At 49.2% G+C, this 17,796-nt stretch overlaps 1 protein-coding gene across 1 annotated transcript in view; it reads right to left on the bottom strand.

Annotated features, from left to right (window-relative positions):
• MORC3 (MORC family CW-type zinc finger 3) overlaps positions 1-7,504 on the bottom strand; it is a 47,843-nt gene extending 40,339 nt beyond the window's left edge. The window contains exon 1 of the mRNA XM_079764902.1: positions 7,410-7,504. Coding sequence (XP_079621028.1) covers positions 7,410-7,448 — 39 coding nt within the window. The 5' untranslated portion in view covers positions 7,449-7,504. The remainder of the gene's footprint in view (positions 1-7,409) is intronic.
• Positions 7,505-17,796: the final 10,292 nt, after the last annotated feature.

The raw sequence follows: 17,796 nt of genomic DNA, 5'->3' as shown, positions 1-17,796 counted from the left end.
AAGTAAAAAACTAAGTACTCTTAACAAACACAACAAAACCAGAAAATAATAAGAAGTGCTGGGGAGGATGTGGAGAAATGCACTCCTGTGCACGCTTTGAGGGAACATAAAATGGTGCAGCCACTATGGAGGGTCCTCAAAAAATTGAACATAGGATTACCATATAAGCCAGGAATTCCATTTTTGAGAAAATACTGAAAAGTACTGAAAGCAGTCTTAAAAAGATATTTGTACACCCATGTTCATAGCAGCACTATTCAGAATAGCTAAGTTAAATAAGACAATCACAAAAAGTCAAATACTTATGAGTCCATTTATATGAGGTTCCTAAAGTAGTCAAACTCACAGCAAGCAGAATGGTGGTGTCAGGGGCTGAGGGAAAGGGGAACAGTGAGTCATTTTGTAGCGGGTAGAAGAGGTCGATTTTTGCAAGATGAAGAGAATTTTGGAGACTGGCTGCACAATAATGTGAATGTACTTAACACTACTGAACTGTCCACTTGAAAATGGTTAAGACAGCAAATCTTGTTGTGTCTTTTACCACAGTAAAAACCAAGCTGGCAAGATGAACAGTGTGGTGCTTCTATCTCCTTCCCCCTGCTTAGCTGCCAGGAAGGCTGGCCGGCAGGAGCAGGAGACTAACTGTAAGGTCCTCTCTAGGAAACAGAACGACTTCTAAAAGTTCTACTTGCTTCTTTTACACTGCTTTCTGGATAACATGTTTTTGTTATTGTTCTCACTTTTTAAAAAGTACTGTAAAATTTTTTTCTATTCTAAACATACTTATTTTATAGTCTAACGTTCCCATTCTTTAGTGTCTATAGATAGATACTGACATAGAGTGCCCCCAACAAAAAATTTGGCTCCTTCCTACCTGATCACACAACACTGAAGCCCACCAAAGGGCTAGCTCTACTCAGGTACGAACATTTTTCAGTGTCTCCCTTAGAAATATAAGCAGAGGCTAATCATCACCAGGCATTAAAATATTTTCTTGATAGCAGCTTAGGTAAATGATGGTACACACTGTCTCCCACAACCACATCACACTGTCTCCCACAACCACATCAAAAGTACAACTGAAATACAGAACCACCAGCATTCAGAACCACCTGAAAGTTGGCTAAATAGGAATCTTACAACTATAGAAGAAGAAAGTACATCGAGACAGGTAGGAAGGGCGAAGGCATGGAAATGGCTGGCCTGACACCATATGCGCCATTTTTTTAATCAGGAGGGATATTTCTGCTGCAGAGTACCCCTCTCCCCTGCCCATGAGGCACATGAGGACCCAGCCCCACACCAGCCCCCCAGTCCAGGGTTCCAGAGCTGGGGAAAAAAGTCTCCATAACTTCAGACTGTAAAAACTAGCGCAGATTGTGACTGAGTGACAGGGGCTGCTGGAGACCCAGGTGTTCCTCTTAAAGGGCTGATGCACGAACTTACACAAACTCGCTACCTCTGGGCTCCAGCACTGGGGCAGTGGCTTGAAAGGAATCAGGGACATTCAGGGAGGAACTGGATTGTCTAGCATCAGGGTAAGAACTCAGGGGCAGCTTTCTTACAGACAGGAGTGAGTGTTCCTATGCTGAGACCTCCCCCTTTGCAGAGCTGACTGGCAGCCATACCCGAGTCCCCATTAGCCTGGATCACACTATTCACTCTGCTCTAGTGATTCCCTGAGACCCGGCCCCATCCAATATGCAGCCCCACCCAAGGTGACTACAGCAGTTTTTCCCTTTGAAAGGCCCGTCCTGGCTCAGGCTTCAGACTTTGCTAAAATCTCTCAAACAAGCATCATGCCCCAACCGATCAATAATAGACCCAAGCTGAGACCGGTTTGGCTCAGTGGATAGAGCGTCGGCCTGCGGACTGAAAGGTCCCAGGTTCGATTCCGGTCAAGGGCACATACCTTGGTTGCGGGCACATCCCCAGTAGGGGGTGTGCAGGAGGCAGCTGGTCGATGTTTCTCTCTCATCGATGTTTCTAGCTATCTCTCTCTCCCTTCCTCTCTGTAAAAAAACAATAAAATATATTAAATAATAATAATAATAATAATAGACCCAAGACCCAGCACTAGCACCAGCCTGCCTCGCCTGGGCACTTACAAGCCCAATACAAGTAGCAGCCTCTGCAGACCTCTCTGTAGCTCCTGTTGGGTGGCCCCAGGCAGTGGCTGACTTTGCACCTCCCGGGAGGTCCCAGACCCAGTGCACCCAATGGACAGTTTCAGACCATAGCAGATTACAACTCTACACTTCCACCACACTCAAGGGGAAGACTCAGTGAGCACCAGAGCCCCATTGATGCAAGGCCTGCTGCTCCACAGGGGTGTCTCCTGCAGAGCTGCTCTTCCACTGTACTCCCAGCTGGTCCTCACAGCCAATTGGCCTGGAGGGCAATTCCTCCAAGTGATACCAACAGCAATCAAGGCTCAACTACAAGACTGTGCACACAGCCCACACAGGGGCGCACCTTGAGTGCCCAGCTCAAGTGACTGGGAGGCTGAGCCACTGGGCCCTACAGGACACCTACTACACAAGGCCACTCTACCAGCTCAAGGAGGCACAGCAGCTCTTCTTAATACATAGAAACAAACACAGGAAGCAGCCAAAATGTGCAAAGAAACATGTCACAAATGAAAGAAATGGAAACAAGCAAACTACTGGGTAGAGTTAACCTTTTGCACTCGTATGTCGAGTGTGACTCGACACGGTTAGCATTAGAATAAAGGAATCGAGAAAAAAGCAAGCGAGTGCAAAGGGTTAAAACAATGGCTAGGTTACTCAAGGATCTTAATGAGAGCTTCAAAGGACTTAATGAGAGCTTCAAGGAACTGAGGAAGACTTTCAAGGATCTTAGGGATAATGTCAAAGACATGAAAAAGGACTAGTCAGAAATTAACCCTTTGCACTCGCTTGCTTTTTTCTCAATTCCTTTATTCTACTCGGGATTTAATTTTTTAAATACCCCAGATTTTACAAAGCGCAGCAGTAGAATAACAAACTGGAGTTTCTTTTCATACAAACTTATTTATTTGGATTTTTTTATATTTCAAATTATTGATACATTCAAAGAGTATAAAAAGAGCTGCTACCAATGCTAACCGTGTCGAGTCACACTCAACATCGAGTGCAAAAGGTTAAGCATACACTAACTGAAATAAAGAATAATTTACAGAGATCCAACAGTAAAAGATTTCGAGAATCAAACCAACGAATGTAAGAAAGCAAAAAATGCCCAATCAGAAGAGCATAAAGAAAAAAGAATCCAAAAATTTGAAGATAGTATAAGGAGCCTCTGGGACAACTTCAAGTGTAACAACATTCATATTATGAGAATGCCAGAACGAGAAGAAAGATATTGAAAACCTATTTGAAGAAATAATGACAGAAAACTTCCCCTACCTGGTGAAAGAAATAAGACTTAAAAGTCCAGGAAGCACAGAGAGTCCCAAACAAGAGGAACCCAAAGAGGCCCACACCAAGACACATCATAATTAATATGCCAAGGGCTAAAAACAAAGAGAGAATCTTAAAAGCAGTAAGAGAAAAACAGTTAGTTACCTACAAGGGATCACCCAAACAAGTCAGCTGATTTCTCAACAGAAACTATGCAGGTCAGAAGGGAGTGGCAAGAAATATTCAAAGTGATGAATAGCAAGAACCTACAACAAAGATTACTCTACCCAGCAAAGCTCTCAATTAGAATTGAAGGTCAGATAAAGAGCTTCACAGACAAGAAAAAGCTAAAGGAATTCATCACCACCAAACCAGAATTACATGAAATGTTGAAGGGTATTAGAAGAGGTGGAGGAGAAAGAAGAAAGTTCAAGAAAGAAGAAAGAAGAAATATGAATATGTATCAACAATTGAATCTAAAACTAAATGAAAAAATAAACTGATGAATAAAATAGAATCAGAGGCACAGAAACATGGAACACATTGATGAATCTCAGAAGGAAGGCAGGAGGGGAGAGATTAACCAAAGAACTTATATGCATACTAGAGGCCCAGTGCATGAATGTGTGCACGGGTGGGGTCCCTGGGGGTGGCCTGTGGGGATCGGGCCCCAGCTAGCACCCGCCCCCCGCCCCCCGGCCTGGCTCCCTCAGTGCCTGGGAGCCAGGAGGCAGCCCCAACTCCGCTGCTGCATCTGGTCACCGTCTGCGGGGCAATTGGTTGGGGCCAGGCCCCCCCGCCACCGCTGCTGGTAGCCATCTGCAGGGTGATTGGGCCCCCACTTGCACCTACCTTGGCCTGGCGCCTCCCACTCACCTGCTCCACCATCCCACCGCCATCCCACTCTCGTCAGGGCCCTGCCGCCCGCTACCAGTGCCGTGTCGCTGACGCCCACTATGTTCCGCACCGCCCCCTGGTGGTCAGAGCACGTCATGGCGAGTGGTCAAACTCCCAGTAGAATGACTGCCCGAGGGGACAATTTGCATATTAAGCTTTTATTACATAGGAGGATATGGATTACCTATGGACACGGTCAATAGGGTGGTAAAAGCCTAGGGCGGGGCAGGAACTAGGTGGAGGGAAGCAATGAAAGGAATAAAGGAAGATATCTGTAAAATCCTCAACAATAAAGTCGTTTTTTTTAACCTCAAAAAATTTTTTTTCTTTATCGGCCTGGTAGCTCACATAATTTTTAAAATGACACTACGAGGTGGGTAAGATGATTTTCCCATACTTCAGACTGGAAACTCAAGCACAAAGAGGTTAACTGACGTAACTGGCCCAGGGTCACATACCCACTTGTCAGTCAGGATTTGGACCCAGGCAGGTGGTTCCACAGCCCCTTGCTCTCCGTCACTAAGACACTGCGCTTACCAAGAGAGAAAACCTCAAAAGAGGAATATGTAGGATGGAGACACAACAAAAAGGGGAAGAAAATTTCTAGAAGAATAGTAAAGGGAAGTCCTCAAATCACAGCTGAACCAATAAAATAGACAAAATATTGGGGTGTCTTGAACACACCTAGAAGAGATTTCCCAGTTCTCTGAAAGTCTGAATAAAAAAGTGATCGATAAATCAATAGAGAGAAAACTAAGCAAACAAGCAAACAAAATACAAATCAATTATTAACTTCAGGAAAAACAAAAAGCTGTACAGCAAAGAAAACACGACCATATTTCTGGCTGATTCATTTGTGAATAATAATAAGAGTGATAAATCATACAGTAATTCAACCAAAAACAGAGACCTAGGAGTACTGGAAGGATGGGAGGAGATGAAAAGTGTGGGTAAGTGTCAGCTAAATGCACAGCAGGATTTCTGGCAAACAACAACAAAATGGAATAAGCATTTTACTTAGTAATATGGAAGCAAAAGGCAAATATTTCAGTAAGTTCTTGTCACTCCACATTCCATTCCGGGATCTCCTAAATTACTAAGTGATTTTTTAAAGATCTGCATACATGATGGTTCACCCTTTGTGCCTCAGGGTTTTTAACATATTCCTAGACCCTCTCCTAATGCAAGCATTTGAGAGCTATACATAAGTGAATGAAGATGGCGATAATCCAATGAGACTTATGAATGGAAACTAAAATGTCTGTTTCACACAATTTTTATATACCAGTATTATGAAATATTCTTTTCTTTTTTTTTTTTTTTTTTTTTGGTAACCGTTTAAGAACCATTCTTAGCTCCTGGGCCATACAAAAACAGGTGGCAGGCTGGATGTGGCCCATGAGCTGGAGTTTGCCAATTCCTGTCCTAAAGCAACAAGGCCGTGGAGACGGTCCAGAAGCTGCAGATGGGAGATTTCCATCCATGAGGCTCCAAACAGCCCATATTGCGCACAAAACAAAGATTTAGCACGTGGACCACTGCTTCACCCAGCCAGCCGGGTAACAATAGGGGCCTCTGAAGACGGTTTTGACCCGCATCTCTGCTCTCTTCCTTACCTCAACCTTGAAGGGCAGACACAGCTACCTGGGAGGGCGGGGCGGGGAGGGGAGGAGAGAATGCAAGCGCACACACGGGAAAAACCAGCTCGCTGCTTTTCCCCATCACAGGTCTCTGGGCCTGAATTTGGCCCCACTAAGAGGGCGGGGTCTGAGTCACAGATTTTAAACCAGATGAGATCAGACTTTACAGTACCTGAGGCTAACTGGAAAGCATTAGAATCTGCCCAGGTTCACCCAGGTGTGGGGACGAACCACTAGCAAATAAAGTTTAAAGGCAACAGTAAGAAAGAACCAAGTTTCTCTCTGTATGCACACGAGTAAATGCTATCTCATACCATAAACCAGTTACGTAACCAAAGGACCTTTATTCAGAACATGCAAAGAACGCTTTGGAATCAATAGATTAACACACACACACACACACACACACACACCCCAAAAAAAAGAAAGAACAGAAAAAGGAAACAGGACAACCAGCAAAGGATAGTTCTTTTTCAAAAACAACAAAAAAAGAGTGAAACACGAAAAACTTTCCGTTTCACCAGCAGTCAAGGAAATGCCAAGATGCCACTTCCCACTCAGCCACCAAGTCGGGCAATGCCAGGTGCTGCCCACACACTGGCCGAGCGAGGGCCAGCGGGGGAGGGCGATGCCCCCTTCCCAGGGCCACGGGGGTGACCGCGCGACCACCGCATGGAAGGGGCTGGAGCCGCCATCCCGGGGCCGGAGTCCACCGCCTCTCAGGAGGCGGCCCGTGTTTGCATAACAAACACCGCCAACTTTCTTTCTGGATGAGCAGGTGGGGGAGCCACGCCCACAGGTTAAGAAGGGGAATTTCAATTCATCTTGGGTGACCGCTCCCTCCGATCTCAGACTCCTGGGTTCAGAAAACGCTGCAGGGTTTTCAAAAACGCCGCGGGGCCGGGGGAGGAGGAGGAGGAGGAGGAGGAGGACCCGGCGTCTCGGCCCGCGGGCTGCGCTCGGGCAGCGGCAGGAACCCCGCCGCGTCGGGAAGACGCGCTCCGGCGGGCGCGCGCGGCACCGGCACCGCCGCCAGGAGGTCAAGGCCGCCGGCGGTCCCGGCCGCAGCCCGTCGTCCCCTTGCCCCACCCCCAGTGCCCGCGGGCCGCAGGCCGGGCAGGCTCCGGGGCCCCGCGGTCCGAGGACACGGCGGCCCGCCCGCCAGCACCGAGCCGGGAGGAGGGGCCGCGGCCGGGCCCGCCCCAGAGCCTCGGGCGCAAAACAGAAACCGAACCCGGAGAACGCGGGACGCAGCCCGGGACGCGCCGGCCTGGCCCTGGCCCTGGCCCTGCCCGCCGCCGAGCGCTCCGCCGGCGGGGCCGAGGCGACCGCCCCGTCCCCCGACCCTGGCGCGGCCCCAGCCGCCCGGCCGACGAGTCGCCACCGCCCACTGCGGCCCCCCCTCGCCCGCCCGCCCGCCTGCCTGCCCGCCCTCCTGGGACGCGGCCGCTCCACCCCTCGCGCTGCTCACCGCGCTGAGGCGGATCCCGCTGGGAGGCTGCGCCGCCATCTTGAGCGAGAGGCACAGTGTGGGCCGGCCTCCGCCGCAGCGCGACTGGGAGGGAAGCCGCGGGGACGGCAGTGGGCGCGCGCGGTCCCGCCCACTTCCGGGGCGGGCGGCGGATGCCCCGCCCACGCACTTCCGCCTGCGGGCAGCGGCGCGCTGGGTGTGGGAAAGACAAACGGGCGGGCGGGGGAAGGCAGCGGGCGAAGTCCGCGGTCAGGGCTCGGGGCCGGGGAGTCACGGCGTTCACCGGACCTGGAGGCCGGAGGGTCCTGCGTTTGAAGCCCGGCGCCATGGGCGCTGGTGGCCCACAGAGATACACCCCAGGCCTGGACCTGCCAGACTTGAATTGCGCGGAGAAAAGCCATCCCGCGCCCACCGGTGTCCACGTGATTTGAAAGCTTATTCACGAAATGGAGACTTTGCACCTTTTTGGATTCACCCTGAAAATGATCATCCTTCTCCCTGATAAGAGCCCTTGCCTGCGTGCACGCCTGTTGAGCCTGTCCCGGGGCAGCCCCCTGAGACCCAGGGGTTGCGGTCTCCTCCCCGCTCCTGTCAATCTCATAAGAAAGATTTCAGAGGCGTGGCAAACAGCAGCCTTGAAGCAAAGCAAGCAACTTTATTCAAAACTAGAGGCCCAGTGCATGAAATTCGTGCACTGGTAGGGTCCCTAACTGCTGAGCTCCCTCCCTTCCCCCGGCTGGCCCCACCCACTGGTCGAACTGGTCAAGGGGACAATTTGCATACGACTCTTTCATTATATAGGGTACCCTTGGCCTATAGCATAAGCAGGCAACTCAACTACCTGAGCACACACCGGGTGGAGGGTCAGGGGTTTTATACCTCTCTCCCTCTAGGTTTCAGTTTCAGTTTCCCTGCCTGAGATCTTGGGTAAGCAGACTAGGTTTCAAAGTCCCCTTCCACATTGCTGTGGCTTATCTTGGAGTGTTTGTACACACACCTGGTCTTCATGTTTGGCAAGTCCTAAGGCGGCTGACATCTCTGTTTAGTGGGTGAGATAAAGCTCCCCTTCTTGCCCCTTTCCCCCCTTTCCTGCCTTCACATCCCCCAAGTGATTTGTCCTTGGGTTTAGCTGGCACAAATGGTATTAATGGGGTCTTCATTCTCTGTTCTCCCAGGCCAGGGTGAGTTGAGCTATGTATTCTCCGGTTAGGGAGGAGAGGAGTTAACCCTTGCTCTCAAGTGTCCTTACTTGGGGAAGGCACAGTCTGGGGATTCACAAGCCGGCTGCACACTGCCCAAACTGTTTGGCCTTGTTTAATTTTCCTGTCTCAGTTTCCCCATCCTACTTGCCCAGGGATTTTCCCGCCTTCTGACTATCCTGCCTCAAGTCCTTTCACTCAAGCACCGTTATGTGGTGTCAACTTTGAGGCTTGTAAGGACTGAAACCTTTTTTAATCTATAATAATAAAAACGTAATATGCTAATTAGACCGGACATCCTTCGGGACGAAGCCAGGGCTGCGAGGGAAGCCGGTGCCGGCAGCCAGGAGAAGGAAGGCCTACTCTTGCACGAATGTTGTGCATCGGGCCTCTAGTTAATAAATAAATGAGGAAATGTTAAAAAAAAAAAAAAAAAAAAAAAAAAAACCTAAAACACCTGTGTCCTGTTGTCACCCTAAAACCACTGAGATTTGGGTAAATGACGTAATATGAGTCATGTGAGTAAGAGTGCTTGTTCATCCTATTTGAAATGCTCTGGACTCAGTACTTTACCAGGTTTCGTCCAGCTTCAAGATTGTGAGCCAGGCCCTGGCTGGTTTGGCTCAATGGATAGAGCGTCGGCCTGTGGACTGAAGGGTCCAGGGTTCGATTCCGGACAGGGACACATGCCTGGGTTGCAGGCTTGATCCGCCCCCCCACCCAGTAGGGGGCGGACAGGAGGCAGCCTATCGATGGTTCTCTCTCATCATTGATGTTTCTGTCTCTCTGTCCCCTTCCCTTCCTCTCTGAAATCAATAAAAATATTTTTAGAAAAAAGAAAAAGATTGTGAGCCAGGTCCTGGCCAGTGAGGTGCAGATGGCGGGCATCATCCCATGCATCGAAGGGTTTTCAGTTCAGTTCCTGGCCAGGGCACACGCCCAGATTGTGGGCTTGATTCCCAGTGTGTGTGTGTGTGAGGGGGGGGGGGGGGGCTGTAGGAGGCAGCCCATTGATGTTTTAGCCCATTGGTGTTTCTCTCCCTCTCCCCTCCTCTCTCTCTAAAACTCAATTTTAAAATCTTAGAAATTAAAAAAAAAAAAAAAAGGAGCTGGGAGGCAGGATAGTAAGAAGCCAGGAAAATCTTTGGCAGGTGGAATGGGGAACTGGGACAGACAGCCGGACCAACTGGCCTCAGCTGCCCCTGATGCACCCTGCTCCTTCTCCGCACCCTGCTCCTTCTCCCCCGAATGAGCACCCTTTAAGCATGAAGCCCTCAGGACCCTGAGGTTTTTCTAACCAGCATCAAGTGATCTTAGGAACAAAGACTCAGGTCCATTGACCACAGAGACAGAGTTCTGGTCAAACTAGAGATAACATCTAGGCCTCAGCTCCAGGCCCAGAAAAGCTGCAGAACCAGATGAAAGCAGCACCATGGCTGGCCTCAGGGCGATGCAATGACCAATGGCCCTACCCTAGCACCATGACCCCGTGACCCCAAAAGGACACCCTTGGGAAGCTGATGAATATTCCATTAAGATCTTCCCCTAAGCTCTGGCTGGTTTGGCTCAGTGGATAGAGCGCTGGCCCGCAGACTGAAGGGTCTGGAGTTTGATTCCGGTCAAGGGCAGGGACCTCAGTTGCAGGCTGTGTCTCTCTCACATCGATATTTCTGTCTCCCTGTCCCTTCCACTCTAAAAAAAAAAAAATCAATGAAAAAACATTGGGTGAGGATTAACAACAACAGCAAAATTTTTTAAAAAGATCCTCCCCTGAGACCTCCCCTAAAATTCCTGCCTTTAGAAAACCTAAAATCCTACAGACAGAGGGACCAGGGCGCCGCGTGTACTCTCTCTCTCCCTCCTTCTTCCTCCCTCCCTCTCTCTCTCTCCCTCTATCTCTTCCCCTCTCCCTCCCTTCCTCTCTTCCTCTCTCTCTCCCCCCTCTCCCTCCCTCTCTCTTCCTCTCTCTCTTCCTCTCTCTCTCCCTTTCCCTCTCCCTCCCCCTCTCTCTCCCATGCCTGCCCCTCCCCCACCTTCTGTCCCTCCTTGGGCCCTTATCTGTTCTTTCCCCAGGGGCCCTTTGAGTTGGTGAGTCCAGCAGCCCAGTCCCCTCCCTTGGCCTGTGTGCCTTTCTTTCCAAAGGGCCGAGGCAGCCAGCCCAGGCTCCCTCCCGTGGGTGTGATCCTGCCTCTTCCACCTTCAGCCCTCCCTCTGCTTCCCCGTCCCGCTTTAGGGAACGCACTCTCAGAATCACCAGGACTCGCCTTGTGAAATCTTTCCTGCGCCAAGTCCAGAACCAGAGCCCACAACACCGCTGACAACGGCACTATTCCACGTGAGACTCGTGCCTGTCCTGCCTGGCAGTCAGGCGCTCAGGGAGCCGTGGTGACCGAAACGGAGACGTTCCAGGACGTCACGGTTGTGTTTGTGAAATAAGTTGTGCCCCGTTAGTGAGAGGTGAAGTCAATCTGGTGAGTCTCAGCAGAACTCTGATCTAGGCCAATCTCATCTCATCTCGAAAGCACACTCCCCTTTAAAAAAAACACAATTGAGGAAACTAGAATTCTGCATTCTCAAGGCTCACTCCTATGGATGAAATGTGAGGCAGACGTGTACAGGCTAAACTTACAGTAGGTTGGTATAAGAGCTTGTATCAGCCCTAACCCGTTTTGCTCAGTGGATAGAGCGTCGGCCTGCAGACTCAAGGGTCCCAGGTTCGATTCCGGTCAAGGGCATGTACCTTGGTTGTGGGCACATCCCCAGTGGGGGGTGTGCAGGAGGCAGCTGATCAGTGTTTCACTCTCATCGATGTTTCTAACTCTCTATCCTCCCTTCCTCTCTGTAAAAAATCAATAAAATATATATTTTTTTAAAAAGCTTGTATCAGACAAACTCATGTTTACTTGGAAACCTTTATTTTTTAAAATGTCAAAGCTGAGTTTGATGTGATTTTATTGTGATTCAAAACTATCTTGTTTGGGGAGTGCTGCGTGAATGCCCCTCCCCAAATGCACATGACAGGATCAGTGCCCTGTATAAAGGGGTCCCTGCTGAGGTCCCACAACCCTCCTGCCAGGAAGACACAGCAGCAAGGGCCAGGACGGGGCTTTGATCTTGGGCTTCCCAGCTTCCAGAGCGCTGAGAAATGAATGTGTGCTGCAAGCTACCCAGTAGCTATAATATTTTTATTATAGCAGCCCAAACCCACTAAAGCAAGGAGAGAGGAATTCAAAAATTCTGTACGAAGGTTAAAATAAGGGTGAGACAATTAATTAATTAATTAAAAAATAAAATATTGGTCAGAGAAAATAAAATCTGACCGGTCTAAATCAAGCACAATGTGGCCCCTCCCCTCCCCACATCATTTCCTTCCAGACTCCTGCCCCCTCCCCCTCTCTCTTGCCCCCAAAGACCCAGGGGACCTGTACCTTTCCCCCTCTCTCCAGCCTCTCTCCAGCCCACCCCGTGTTAAAAAATAATAAATAAAAATCAAACACAATGTGAAATAGTTACCACATTTAAGGGGTTTGCTTGGGGTGTTCTATCCAAAAAGGAGACATGGCCGAAACCGGTTTGGCTCAGTGGATAGAGCGTTGGCCTGCGGACTGAAAGGTCCCAGGTTTGATTCCGGTCAAGGGCATGTACCTTGGTTGCGGGCACATCCCCAGTAGGGGATGTGCAAGAGGCAGCTGATGGATGTTTCTCTCTCATCCATGTTTCTAACTCACTATCCCTCTCACTTCCTCTCTGTAAAAAATCAATAAAATATATATATATAACAAAAAGGAGACATGGTTGTCAACAGGTAGTTTTATTTCCTTATAGTCAGTAAAGGAGACAGAGGATCCACAGCCAAAGCTGTGACTCCCTGCAGGGAGGCTTAGCCATTGCTTCTGTACACTACTGGGTCGCTTTCACAAACCTGTAGTTACGCATCTCCTCTTACATTGAACAGTGTATCTCGGAGAACCTTCCGGAAAGAGCTCCCTCACATTCCATTGTGTTGATGTCAGTTACTGAGCCCATCTCCTACTGTGGACACAGGGAGTCTCCAACGTTGGCTCTGATCAATAATGCTCCGATGAGTCACTTGTGCATACATCATTTTGCACGTACATGGGGGGACCCTGTCTAGAGTGCAAAGGATGGTCAAGGCCACGTCGGGCGCGGGAATCCTAATCGGGAGTGTTCAAGGCCAAGAGGCGACACTCGGGGGCAAGGAGCAAGGACACAGCGATCTCCCTGCGTGCGGGCTGCGCCAGCTGCCCTTCTATCACCCAAAGGACAGAGGTCACTTTTGGCTAGAAGCCTCTTTTCTCTCAGTTAGTATTACAGTACCAGAGGACCGATGCACGGAATTTGTGCAAGGGGCTTGGCCACGCCATGGTGGCCGCCTCTGCCTTGGCCCCCGCCTCGGTGGCTTCGTCCAGAAGGTCACCTGGAAGGATGTCTGGTCTAATTAGCATATTATGCTTTTATTATGATAGATGTTACTGACCAGCAGGCAGCTCGCTGGGAGGTGGCTGCTCAGTGAGGCTGTAGCTCCTCTGAGGGCTCGTGGAGGGCCCCCATGTTGGAGGCTAGCTGCTCCTCCGTGGGCCAGGTGTACTGATACCTAGCCGGTGTGCCGGTGCCCGCTGCCGGAGGGGACTTTGCTAGGAAGAACGGCTTTTAGTAGCTCCCATTGTAGTAATGGCTCCATGGCCATTGGCTCCTACAGTAAAGACTCTCTTATACCCACAACTTCTCATGGCTTCTCCGTCGAATACCTGGCGTCCCAGGAGGTCCAGCCCCCGGCACAGGGGCTCGGACCCGACAGTAGGTATATCAGATTCATTCCTGAAGGTAGAATTGTTGGGTCAAAAGAGATATCCACTCATAGTTCTGATAGTAATTGCCACATTTCCTCCACATAGCGTGTACCAGTTTAGTGTATTCCCTGTAGCCATGCAGGGGGGATCCTGCTTTCTCCTATGACTGACAGATGCTGAAAGAGTCAGTGGATAATATCTCAGAGCAATTTTAATTTTTATCGTCATGTTGTAAGGTTGGGCATCTTTTCACATGTGTAAAAGCCACATGTTGTGTGCGTGTGGGTGTGTGTATATGTGTACTCCCTGTACATATCTTTTGTCCCTTTCTTTTGCAGTTTTTTTCTTTCGATAGGAGTTAAGTATTGGAGAAACTAGACCTTGGTAATATGAGTCTCAGATATTTTTTCTCAGTTTGCCATTTGTCTTTTACTTTGTTTATGATGATTTCTGTTATGCAGAATTTTAAAAAGAAAATTTTATATAGTCAAAACTATAAAACTTTCTCTTATGACTTCTGGAATTAATATTTATGTATGAAAGATCATCCTCATTCTTTGCTTGTGTAAATATTTTCTCTTGATTCCTTCCAGTATTTTTTATCTGTTTGGGATTTATTTTGGTGAAAGATGTGAGGTATGAATCTAACTTTTTTCCCTTTCATTGCCCAGTTATCCTAACATTATTTATTGAATACGCCACTTTTCCTCCCCCTTTGGATTTAACGTGTCCCTCTTATTGTACACCAGCTTGCTCTGTCCCTTTATGTCCACTACAGGTGGACTTTCTGTTTCGCCGCATCGGCCTCCTCTCTGTTCCTGCACCGACACCAAGGATTTCAGCTCCATGAGGTGTTTAAAGATCTGCCCAGGTGAGTTCTCTCATTACTCTTCTCCTTTAGAAAGTTTCTGGCTACTTTTGCCTATTGTTCCTGGAACATTTTTAAATGAGTTTATGTCGTTCCCAAATTCCGAATGTTATTTCTTGGGGGATTGCCTTAAGTGTATAGAGTATCTTAGAAGTTACAGCGTATGACCTTTAATTGTCCTCTTCCTTTTAGCTCCTGGGCTTTACTCCTGTGGTAGTGCTGTCTTCAAGGATCTTCTTCTTCTTCTTCTTTTTTTTTTTTTTTTAATGTTTTTGTAAAAAACTGATTTGAGAAAGAGGAAGGTAAAGAGAGGGGGTGAGAGAGAAACATTCGTCAGTGGCCTCCTGTTCTCGCCCGACCAGGACCGCACCACCGCCCGGGGAGGTGCCCGGACCTGCCCCGCCGGGAACCCACACGGTGACCTTTGTGACGGGCTGACGCTCCGCCAGCCGAGCCGCTGAACGGCGAACAGTGGCTGGTGGCAGGCTCTGTCCTGCATCAGAGCATGGCAGGCCGATGGCACAGCGTTCTGTCCGGTCTCCCAGGTCCTCGTTTGAAACCCCATCACCTCTTTCCACAAACCTCGCCGATCCTCCTCCTGAGTGAACTGGCACAGCACGCACATCCTGGGAGACAGGCTGTTCTCCTGCACACACGCCTCCCTCGCGTGGGGAGCCACCGGCCACCCCTTGCTGTGGCCCTCAGCGCGGGGACTTTGCGGGAAGCCAGGACTGTCCTCCAGGCAGTACCCCCCCACCCCCCACCCCACACACACACACACAGCTTCTGAGGTTTCCTGTGTGACTTCCTCAGCACCGGGCTGACAGGTTTCGTTTCCTGGCTCTGGGGCTCAGTCCGCACCTCCCAAGGGTGGGGTCAGAGAGAAGGCCAGGCACGTGACCCAGCAGCGCCCAGGCGGAGCCCGGAGAGCACCCAGTGACAGGCACCTTCCCACCACACCGGGGGGCACTCCCGCGCGCCCTGCAGCCGGGAGAACAGCGGTGTCCCTGGGCGGGGGCCACCCGGCGATGCCCTGTCCTGCCTCCCTGCGGGCCTCAGGGCAGCGGCCCCGGGGTGCTGGGTGGCAGGGGCACCCACTCCCTGGGAGGAGCCGGGGAGGAGCTGTCATCTCCCAGGCGGGTGCAGAGGGCGCTCGGAGGGAGGAAGAAGATGCTATCAGAGCCTTGAATTCCCTTTTCCTCCTAGCTTCCTCCATTTCCTCTTGTGACATACACAATATAGTTTGTCTTCAGGTAAAAATACCAATTTCTGCCGAAACCGGTTTGGCTCAGTGGATAGAGCGTTGGCCTGCGGACTGAAAGGTCCCAGGTTCGATTCCCGTCAAGGGCAGGTACCTTGGTTGCGGGCACATCCCCAATAGTAGGTGTGCAGGAGGCAGCTGATGGATGTTTCTAACTCTCTTCCTCTCTGTAAAAAAATCAATAAAATATATTTTAAAAAAATACCGATTTCCTCTTTTATAAAATATACAGTGTCTGTTGGGACTGAGGTCAGTTACTGTACCACGTAGGCTTATGGACACTGGGGGTGGGCACAGGCTTCATTTTTACTGATGGGTGCACGATCAAACTGTTCCTATAGCCCTGGCCGGTGTGCTCAGTGGTCAGAGCATCGCCTGAGTGTTCGATCCCTGGTCAGGGGCATGTACCTGGGTTGCAGAATCAATCCCTGACCCCGATATGGACGTGTTCAGGAGACAACCAATCAATGTGTCTCTCTCACATCTCTCTCACTTCCCCCTTTCACTCTCTCTAAAAAATCAGTGGAAAAATATCGTAAGGTCAGGATTAACTACAACCACAAAAACAAAATGCCTGTTTATATAAAACACAGAGGTGGCAGAGATGGTGGTTGCTACAACTTGAAGAGGTGGTTTCCATTGACATTCCCACTTTACAGATGAGAAAACTGAGACACAAAGTATGTTCCCAGGCTTGTATGTGGGGAAGCTGATTGTCAAACCCAGGCCAGTTGACGACGGAGCCTATATCCTCAACTACTGTAGTGCACACTGATAAAAGAAGAGATTGAATGTACTCTGCATTTGTAAGACTTTTTCTTTCTTTAAATATATATTTTTATTGATTTCAGAGAGGAAGGGAGAGGGGGAGAGAGATAGAAACATCACAGATGAGAGAATCATTGCTCGGCTGCTTCCTGCACACCCCCTACTGGGGATCGAGCCTGCAACCCCAGCATGTGCCCTTGACCAGACTCCAACCAGGGACCCTTCAGTCCGCAGGCCGACGCTCTATCCACGGAGCCAAACTGGCCAGACTGTAAGACTTTTTGTGTTCTATGAGAAACAGGGGTGTGTTGTTGAATCCTCGCCCTACCCTGTAAGATTTCTCTGAAAAGCCCAGCTGGTGTGGTTCAGTGGTTGAGCGTTGGCCTATGAACCTTGAGGTCACGATTCAATTCCGTCAGGGCACATGTCCGGGTTGTGGGCTTGATCCCCAGTGTGTGGTGTGTGGGAGGCAGCTGATTAATGATTCTCTCTCATCATTGATGTTTCTATCTCTCTCTCCCTCTCCCTTCCTCTCTGAAATCAATAAAAATATACAGTATAAATAAAAGCTGTTGAGCAAAAAATAAAAAAATATACGTAAATAACAAAAAAGATTTATCTTAAATAAGTAAGGATTAAATAATATATGGTATTATCAGAGACCATTAAGTTGTTTTAGATACTGGAGAAAAAAAAAAGAAAAACAAAATTTGTAAATCTAAATACAGATATAAGCACTACCTTTCATGGCATCATAGCTACTGATGCTATAAATAAGCAATTAGGTTTTTTAAAATTAATCTTTGTTGTTGGAAGTATTACACGTCCCCTTTTTTCCCTCATCGACCCGCTCCAGCCGGCCCTTACTCCCTCCCTGCCCCCAGGCCTTCAGCACCCTATTGTCTGCGTCCATGGGTGATGCACATATGCATCCAAGGTCTTTGGCACCCACCCTCCCCCCCTTCCTTCTGAGATTCCGCACCCTGTTCCATGCTTCCATGCCTCCGGATCATCAGTGTATTTTGTTACTTAGATTCCACATATGAATGCCATCATGTGATACTTGTCTTCCTCCAACTGACTTATTTCACTCAGCATGGTCCTCTCCAGGTCCCTCCATGCTGTTTCAAAGGGTAAGAGATTCTATTTTTTTTACTGCTGCATAGTATTCCATGGTATAAATGTACCACAGCTTTTTTATCCACTCATAAGCGATTAGTTTTGTTGTAAATTTTGACAGATGGAACATGTATACCTACCTAATTATTAACTATTTTTTTAAAATATATTTTATTGATTTTTTACAGAGAGGAAGGGAGAGGGATAGAGAGCTAGAAACATCAATGAGAAAGAAACATCGATCAGCCTCCTCCTGCACACCTCCTACTGGGGATGTGCCCGCAACTAAGGTACATGCCCTTGACGGGAATCGAACCCTGGACCCTTCAGTCTGCAGGCCGACGCTCTATCCACTGAGCCA

This window comes from Cnephaeus nilssonii (genome assembly GCF_951640355.1).
Source record: "Cnephaeus nilssonii genome assembly, chromosome: 3".
NCBI classification, from domain to species: Eukaryota; Metazoa; Chordata; class Mammalia; order Chiroptera; family Vespertilionidae; genus Cnephaeus; species Cnephaeus nilssonii.
The sequence above is the reverse complement of the archived record's forward strand: the minus strand, read 5'-3'. Positions and strand labels throughout refer to the sequence as shown.